At 37.9% G+C, this 9,812-nt stretch overlaps 1 protein-coding gene across 4 annotated transcripts in view; it reads right to left on the reverse strand.

Annotated features, from left to right (window-relative positions):
* Positions 1–7,021, reverse strand: part of HACD4 (3-hydroxyacyl-CoA dehydratase 4) — a 44,655-nt gene extending 37,634 nt beyond the window's left edge. The window contains exons 1-4 of one of the 4 annotated variants that reach the window (XM_004446752.4): positions 6,837–7,021; positions 6,485–6,678; positions 5,455–5,558; positions 3,778–3,905 (exon numbers count right to left, since the gene is read on the reverse strand). In XM_004446752.4, coding sequence (XP_004446809.1) covers positions 3,778–3,905; positions 5,455–5,558; positions 6,485–6,486 — 234 coding nt within the window. In that variant the 5' untranslated portion in view covers positions 6,487–6,678; positions 6,837–7,021. Of the gene's footprint in view, positions 1–3,777; positions 3,906–5,454; positions 5,559–5,996; positions 6,090–6,484; positions 6,679–6,836 lie in introns of those variants that run through there. The other 3 variants (XM_058301933.2, XM_004446751.4, XM_004446754.5) reach the window with 3 other exon arrangements.
* Between the last annotated feature and the right edge of the window lie 2,791 nt (positions 7,022–9,812).

Below are 9,812 nucleotides of genomic sequence, written 5' to 3' on the forward strand. Positions count from 1 at the left end.
GTTGGTGGAGGGTTGATATATGGGACCTCTGTATAATGTTATGCATATTTGCTTTGTAAGTCCACAACTTTTACTATACACTTATTTATGTATGTTCATATATAAATGATATAAAGATAATAATAATAATAGGGTGGGTTGGGGGAAAATACTTGGGTTAGTAGTAATATTTTGACAATGCTCTTTAATCATTAGTTTAAACTGTTTAACAAAAGTGCAAGGTATTGGTGGTAGGGTGAGTTATGAGAGTCCTGTATGATGCTATGTATGTTTGTTTTGTAAGTTCACAACTATTACTATACATTTATTGTTTATGTATGTTTATATGTGAGTGATATACTTCAATAAATTTTTTTAAATGAAAAAAAATCAGTATTTCATGGTTGGTAGTATTTCTGCTCTGTACAAGCCAAGTCATTTTTATTATATTTATTGAAATCAACTTATTTCCCCCATTCAACATTTTTTACTGAGCTAATAAAATATGCAAGCTCATTTTCAAGACAGACATTGGAGAGGAGAGCGGTCTGGTTTTCATTTATATTATTATCATTTATTATAATATACTTCTTTTGAACTTTTTTGACTTTCCCTTTCTAAAAATTAAAAATATCAAAAGTTTACTTTTTCCCTTAAACAATTTTACATGGTATATAATTATTTTCAAGAATGGAAGACTTGTAACAACTATTTATGTTATATTTTCTGTGTCTACTACAATTTGTAATTATTATCTTATTGTCAAGTAGTTGTTTTTTTTCCTTTTTCTGGTAGCAATTGTATGTAACTTTAGAAATTCACAATGGGTTTTCCCTAGCTATAAAAATAAAGATGTGTGTGTTAAACTGTTTCAAATGCACAGAATAATAAACAGAAAGCAAACATACATCCTATTCACACACCACCACCCTTTAACCCATGTGATACTAATTGTTGAACTAATCATTTCCTACTGTTTGGTGGAACTGCTTATCTTGATATTTTGGAAGACCAGTTCCCAAGCAGAGAATTCAGTTGTGGCTTATCAGTCTTTCAAAGGTAATGTCAAAATAATACCACAATTGTGTGGACATGTTTTCTGCCTACTTGAACACAGCTGGATACCTGCATTTTTCAAGATACTCTGTACAATCAACTATGATTATCGTGTAAGTAGCGTAAGTGCTCTATTGAAGAGAGTGTTTCTTCTTAAAAAATGGGGAAACAGGAACATCAAGAATGATTACAGAATCATCATACAATGAGGAAATTCTAATTGTCTGGAGATTTCTAATAAGAAAAGGAGAGAGAAAATGAAACTTTAGGAACCATGACACGTGTTCGGAAGCTTTCTCCACCATTTCCAACCTGAAAACCATGAACAATAAGTGAATACAAGAAATAGAGGATGTATAAAATCTCTAATAAAAGAGATAAAAAGCAACCACAACAAAAACAAATAATAATCAGCCCAGGATTAGAATGGTGAATATATTTCCTAATGTTCCTAATATGTTACCCCTCCCAAAACTAAAGACTTAAAAATTATCTGAGTTCCATTAATAGAAGAATTTGCAACCTCACCTTTGAATAAAAAATATCAATGTATATTGGCTGTTAAAAAATAATTAACAAACCAGAATATGACTCTTTGATTAAAATAGTAATAATTTCTATAAGACATTAGAGTTTTAGTTAACAGTGATTAAATTTACCAATATTCTGGAATTTCTGGACCTTCAAAAAGTCAGATTTCTAAATAGTACATTCTATTGTTAAGAAAGCCTAGATAATTTGGAAAGCATAAAAAATGCACATTTTCTGAGCATATTCAAGGCATTTGATCAATTTTCTTTCTTATAAAGTTGCCTGTCCTGTTTCTTACTGAGTAGATTCCTTATATAGACAATAACTAAAATTGCACTGCTCTTGGTTTTGAAAATGCTATTTTACCATGAAACTTATATTAACCAGTTTAGCCTACAAAAGTTAAAAAGTCCAAAAAAATTTATCAAAGAAACCAGAGAAAACATGACTTAGATTTTGAATAAATTTGATTATACTCCAAGCAAAATAATTCCATATGATAGAATACAACTTTCATTTAACTTAGGTTGTTAATTCTGTTCTCCCAGATTAGCATTATGGGATGCTGTTACTCTATATTTTGGTTATTTCAAAGTACAGGAGACCTGTTAAACAGTAATAAACACCAATATATCATGTTCCCAAGTAATAAGCTGCTTCTGGGGTAGATCTGTACCCTTTTATTTTGTAAGGAAATAAGTTTAAGGTGATTCCATCTAGGTCTTAACTAGCTAACTGACTACTGTTATTAGTAGTCCATACACTAAATTTTCCCTGACTCTTATTTTATATTTGATATTTTAACACTTAAAATGTCTTCATTCCTAATGAGTTCTATTTCTCTACTCTTATTTGGTAAGTAAAATAAAAATCTCCCATAAATTTGTAGAGCCGAATTCTTAATAGTCTCCTCAGGATTTTACTGCTATTTACATCTTTGATATACTTATGGTATTTTTAGCACATTTTAAAATAAGAATTTATGCTATTCCTTCCTTCAACAAAATTTAAGATACACTTTTATATTCTAAGCACCTCACTAGGTGCTCACAAGTCAATAAAACGTTGACATGTTTTAATTACTTTGCAATACAAATTTGCCAAATTTAATTACTTATCCATTTTCCAAATTTCTTTTGGGTACAGCTAAAATTATACTTATTTAGACACCTATTTCTATAGATTTTAAACATATGTTCATATAGTCACCTAACCCCGAAGCTTCTCTTCTTTCTTATGGAAAATACCATGCTTTTATATATCTTGTCATAATCCAGCAATGATTTCCTTCACTGAGTCTCTAACAGTGAATTTCCCATCTATCTTCCACCTGCTTTAAAGGGACAATGTCAAAAGAAGAAAAAATAAAAGGGACACTGCCATCTAAAGCTACAGGCATGAGAGAAACAACAAATAATTAAAATAATAGCAATAGATACTAAGTGTTGCATTAGTACTAAATATCAGGAATTTATCCCATCCACTTTCAAATTTAACCCATGAGAAGCATGCGATTTTCACTTTATAAATAAGTAAATGAAGTTTAGAATGATTACATGACTTGTTTAAGTTTATACAACTAGTAAGAGGTGGACCTGGGATTTGAATCTAGATCTGTGCCATCCCCAAGCCAAAACTTAGATGATATACTAGATAAATATGAATGATCTCCCTTTCCCTTTTCTATTCAGTATAAGAATGAATAAGAGTATTCTATTCTCTGGATAGGAATGAAAGAAACTTCAATTTTTGATCGCCTACTCTTTGCCCGGTACTGTGGGTGGTGTCCTTTCCCCACAAGAGCCAAGTGATTGTGGGTGGTAGATCCCACAGCTGGTGGGTAGGGGAGACAAGCATCAAACCCAATCCTGAATGGCTCTAATCCTGTGCTTTCCCCTGTCCCATATAGCCTCCCAGGGCAGTGGCATAGTAAGGGTGGGGAGGAAAGGGCTGTGAAACGTCCTCCCAGGACAGAATCAATGCAGAGCTGCACAGATCACCAAGCAGCACTGTGCGGACTGTTTACAATGAGCTATTCTAGCTATGCAGTGTTTTAGAATGAGGTAATCCTTTCATGGAATTAATTTTCCTTATTTGTGATTTAAGGCAAGAGTTGACTTTTTAACTGCTAGAGTCAAAGGAGGCTTTATGTAAATAGAACAAAGTTAAACCTGAAACAGATTCCATAATAATAATGTAAGTAAAACCTACCTGCAGAAACCTAGGAAGAAGATGGCTTGATTCAATGCCAACATATATGTGCAGCAACTCCAGGAGGGAAATGGATTGGCAAAGCCGCATCACAAGTCCAATAGCATAAAAAGTGTCAACCATTGAATCTGTGTCCAGTGGATTAAAAATACAGATATGGTAAGTAAAGGCCAATAGAAAACTAGATCACAACCTAAATCTATGCAGCACTTTGAAATAAAATGAGATTACTTCCTTCTCGGTTGCTCAATTCTCCAAATTGAATGCAAAGCAACCAAAGAATATATTTCATATTTCAGTACATTTTAAATGTTTCTCTTCCAAAAAGTTGTAAAAACTTGAGAAAGAAGTCAAATCTATATTATTTATTCTCCCTATATGAGAGGATAAAGCAATTTTCCCATTAAAAAGCAGCCAATTAGAATTTAAACCACATCAAATATCAATAGTTTGGATGTGAACTTACTGAAAAATGATCATGAAGGTGCCATGCTCACAAATTCTTGTCCAATGGCAACAATGAGAAAAATATGATATCAGAGATGCTTAATGGAAATGACATTAATGATACTGTGATAATAAATCACATCTTAAGGGTATCTAACATTTGGGGTCCTAGGTATTACTAATTCAGGTTATTAGATTGCTATTGACCTACTTATTTAATTTATACATTTATTCAGGACTTTTAATGAAACCCCTCTTAAATGTTAGAAATCTGCATTCATATGGAAGGCATAATTAAAATGGCAGGATGATAATAAAGAAACACGTGTAACTAAGGCAAGTTTTCCATGAGAAAAGCCACAGAATCATTGGCAATGCTGGCTCATGAAGTAACAAAGCAGCATAAGAAGGAGTTCGTGGCTTGTGACTCATGTTAACGAATGACCTGTAATATGCCCACATAGCTGCAGCTTACTTCCAAGGCCTACAGTAATTTTTTTCCCCCAACAAATAAAAAGGATGGTTTTCCATCGCTGTGTTTCCCTTGGCGTGAAGACTTGTCCAGGGCTGAGCATTCAGTTGAAATTTAAACCTTAGGTTTTATCTTTGAAGGTTCTTAACAAAGGCAAAAATACAACTGTAAAGATTTTCAGTTAGAAAAAGCAGCATAAAATTCACCTCAAAGTGAATTAATTTCTTTAAGATATTAATGTTTGAACTGATGAGCACAGCCTGACTTTTCCTGGAAATATTGTTTGTTTTTAGCTGAAACCAGCAGTTACTCAAATTGTCGAATCATTCAACAGTTGTAAACTATGATGACATTTACCCAAGAAGGCTGGAATATGAAGGGAATGTTATTTTGACAGTCACTTGGTGATTCATTTTTTAAAAACTGAAATGCTACCTAAAGCACAGTAGTTTTTACTTTTTAGGAAATTGGAGGAAATTTATGACTTAAACCAGTAATGCCAATTCCCACTAGTTTTCAGGGTTAACTGCCTATTCAGGGGGAAGCCAAAACCTTTTCCCTCATCCCTGCATTTCTCCCCTGCTCCAAAACAAGTTTTGTTTTTTGTAATAAAGAAGTATGGTTACTGAAAAATAGAAATTTTAGAGAAGTAAAAGGTATTATTAGGTGAGGTTCATAGAAATTAAAGTTAATATATGCAGGACTAAGTGAAAATAAGGATTAAAAGTTAAAAATCAAAAGCTGTTTTGGAGTTTTACCTTTTCCAAATGAAAAGAATCTGACTGTCATATTTGTTAATATCCATGAATGGCCACAGAACTGGATTAAATAATAGATGAAAAGATAGGCATTCTTCCTATACCTATAAATACACAGGAAAATACCATTAAACACTTCCTTTTTAATCAACCTTTCAGCATCATACACATGTTATTTAACTAACTTACTGGCCAACCTGAGCAAGCAAGAGAAAAGTATTCCATATCAAAGTGTTCTACTTGAGTACCCCAAACACCCATCAGACTTCGAAGAGACCCATAGTGCATGCTATCTACTAAAGGGAGTAGCCTCAGTTTGCTTAAAGCCAAACACAGTTCTGTTTCAATATTCACTTTCATCTTCAATTAAGATCCAACTCTGCTGTTCTGTTCTAAGGGTTATAAAACAATCGTTGCAAACATGACTTTGAATATTTTAGGGGGTGAAAATACATGGTTGGAGAGAAGTTGGTGTGGTCAATATTGTCCAAGCAGCTCAGCCTCGTAAGGGTAGAATTTGTAAGATAACTGTTTATAGTTACCAGAGGGGAGTAGTGATGGTAGCAGTCCAAAAGTGTGGAAATTCTGAATGCAGTAAGTGATTGGGATCTCTCGCCCCTGCCTCCTATTACATTCTGCAAGAGCAGATAGAACGTTTCCTTTGTGAATCACCCATAAAAAGCAGTTTAGTCACTCAGAAGGTCAGAAAGGGGAAGTCAAGTCCGGTTTAAAAATGTTGTGGGTTGCTGGGGAGATGACTAAGAGAAAAACCGACAGATACACCGAGGAAGTTAGGAAAAGAATTGTTTGAAGTGTTCCCGGGGGGTGTAGACCCTTCAGAAGGGTGCTGGGAGTGGTCCTGCCAGTGCAGGCATCCCAATCAAGGTTTTCTCCTGGGTGCAGACGTGAAATCTCTGAGAAAAGAGAAAATAAGCTGGGAGGCAGGCACCGTGCAGCTTGGTTTTCCTCAGGCACCCTACATACGCAGTGAATTTCTAAGAGGCGAGGACGAGGAATTCCTTGAACCTACATCAAAATCAGGACCTGGAGTGTTGGTTAAACACCAGGCGCTACGTCTACACCACTGGACCGAGTCTTCTGTAACGGAGTCCTGGAAGCCACACGTGCATTAGGTGTTCCTGCAGCAGACAGACCTGCCACTCAGCGTCACAGAAAGGCAAGGGAAGGGACCGGAAGCGGACACTCTCCTTCCCGTCTTCTCATCTGTAAAATGGGGAAAATAACCGAACCTTCCTCTAGGGTTGTCGAGCGGACTGAGTCAGCTAACACCCGAGCTCTCCAGGGCAGGGCAGGCTCGGCGCTGCGGAGGGGAGCCCCGGCCCGCCGCCCTCCCTGCCCTGCGGCCTCGGCCGAGCGCCTACCTGGGCTGCTGCCAGGCGGGCAGCGCCATGGCCCCGCGGGGCGCCGCCTCGGACCTGGAGCGCGCTGGGGAAGGAGCGGCGCGGGACCGCGGGACGGCGGGACGGCGGGACGGCGGGACAGCGGGCCCCGCGGCGGCCTGCGACCCCGCCCCGGCCCGCGTCCGCGCTCCAGGCGCTGGCGGGGCGCCGGAGGGCGGGGCCTCTCCACCCTGGGCTACTTACCAAAAAAAAAAGGTGAAAAGAAAAAAGGCCCAGAGGTCGGGCAATGGATGAGAAAGGGAAAACGAGGCTCCCCCAGCGCCCGGAGCGCGCGGGCCCGGGAATGGCACCCAGGGCCTTGGCCGCGACCCGGGCACTGCCTGATGCGAGGCTTGGCCGGCGGCCACCCACGGGACCCCCACCACAAACGCGCGCGTTCCTGGGGCTTTCGAAGCGCTGGTTACAGGCGTCCTCAGCTTGGGGCTGAGACCGCGTTGCGAATTTCGTGGAACACGCACTTTGAGAAAGTTACTCCAGGGAACTCTTACCTCCGGACCTTACTTTTATGAACACTCTGACCTTTCAACACTTTCTGGGTATTCTGTATGAAAATTCTATGGCAACTTCTAATTCAACCTATTTAAAACAAGCATTCTATCTTCCTTCCCCTTGCCTACCCTTATTTCTCACAGGGAGACTACCATTTTCATTGTCACTCAGGTTTGAAATTTGAGAGTCGTCATTAAGGCTCCACATCCAATCACATTCGATCGATTCCATCCTGTCGAGCTTTCCCGCTGAGCACTGCTGTCCCTCATTGCCCAGTGCCTGTCACGGGCAATAGCCACCTAACTGGCCTGCCCTAAATCCGTTATTTACATCAGGAGATTACTTTCTCTAGAGTATCACTTGGATTATAACTTCCTGCTGCACAAAAGGAGCTCCCTCACAGATAAAGATCAACCAAAACACCCTTTCTAATCAAACAGGCAGGAAATTCTATCTTGTTTTCAAGGAATAAGTACAGAAGAGAGCCTATGAAAGGACACTGATGGGAAGGGAAATTCTCTCTTCCCCCTGGCAGAGTCCCAGGACAGGTCCTCCCAAGTCCTCCCAGGATTACCAAGACAGCCTCCACCAATCTCCTTGCCGCCAATCTTCCTCCTATATGTTAACTGAGGACACTGGAAGTATTTTGTGAAACACAGTACTGATCCAGCAAATCTCCTAGTCAAAATCATTCACTGGTTCCGGTTCCTGCCACAGTTACAGATTAGCTTGGTCTCCAAGCCTTTCACCCACTGATATCTCCTACCTCCCTATCTCCCCACCAAAATTACCGCAACTTGCAGTTCCACACCAACCATTCTCTGGTCATCTGATATTTTTCTCTTCCTCCTCTCTTGTTCTTACAGCCCAATATTTATCTATCAAATTTCTATGCATTCTTCAAAGCTCTTCCCAGGGCTTCCCTCTGGGAGTCACATATGGCTAATGTATGCTCATGATGATCTTTATCTTAGGTTAGAATTGAGGTACTCATCTGCTTGACTAGACAACAAGTTCTCAGAGGGCTCTTCCTCTTACTAGCAGTAGGAACTGGGCAAGTTTTAGCCTCATGAAACCAAGTTCCTTTTGCCAAAACTACATGATTACAGGAAGGATTAAGTAAGAAAATGAAAGAATAAATTAAAATGTATAAAAGTACCTAGTTTAGTGCTTGTCATAGTAGGTGTTCATAGATGTGTAAACACACAATGAGCTTTCCTCTCCCAAAATTTTAACCAAAATGAAATGTTCAGTAATGGATGCATCACTGAAAATTGAATAATGAACTTTCAATTTCCACTTATATGGAAAAAGTCAGAGGCTAAATAACTCAGAATTAATATATACTTGTCTTTGGAAGGTATTTCTAAACTATTTTTGCAAATCTGTTTTATTTTCCTTGAGCAAATATTTACAATTTATTTTCATTTCTAAGCACACCAATTGGGAGGCTAAAGTCTTGAAATAATATTTCAAAGCAGTAATACACAAGTTCAAGTTTTTTTAAACCCTACACAAAAAAAAATGATCATACTATTTTCACAATGATCTTCAGGTAATTAAATCATGACTTTGGACATGTATCCATCCATCCACGCTGATTCTGTATTTTTTTTTTTCCTTTTGCTTTCTTGGAGATTTCATTTTTTAAACATGAACACTTCATGTAGTATTCCCTGAGAGCAGAGGCTCTGGAAAAATGGCCCACTGCTATAGATTGGGAGAAAATATTCACAAAGCACAATTCTTATATATGTAGGACATGTGTCCACAACATAAAAAGAACTCTAAAAAAAACTTCACGATAAGAAAACAAGCATCCCAAGAAAAAATGGGCAAAAGACTTCAACACTCATTTCACCAAAGAAGACATACAGATGGCAAGCAATGAAAAGAGGCTCAATATCATTAGTCACTAAGGAAATGTATATTAAAACCATAATGAATATCACTACATACCTATGAAAATGGCATAAAGACTGACCATACCAAGTATTGGTGAAGACATGAAACAACTGGAACTCTCATACACAACTTTATTTTTAGTAACCAAAATGCCCACCAACCAACAGGTGAATGGATAACCAAATTGTGGCATATCCATGCAATAGAATACTACTCAACAATAAAAGTGAATGCACTCCTGATGTGAACAATAACATGGATGAAACTTAAAATTATGCTTAGTGTAAGAAACTAAATTTTACAAAGAGCATGCATGAATGATTTTATTTATATAAAATTTGAGGATATGGAAATGATATGTCGTAACAAATGAGCAGACCAGTGGTTGCTTGGGGATGATGGTAGGAGGGTACAGAAAGGAGGACACTTTTGAAAGTCAGGGATATATTCATTGTCTTGATTGTGGTGATGGATTCACAAGTGTATGCACATGTTAAAACTTACCAAGTTTGAATTTGTCTATTATATCTCATTTATACCTCA

This window comes from Dasypus novemcinctus, chromosome 8 (genome assembly GCF_030445035.2).
Source record: "Dasypus novemcinctus isolate mDasNov1 chromosome 8, mDasNov1.1.hap2, whole genome shotgun sequence".
Taxonomy (NCBI): Eukaryota; Metazoa; Chordata; class Mammalia; order Cingulata; family Dasypodidae; genus Dasypus; species Dasypus novemcinctus.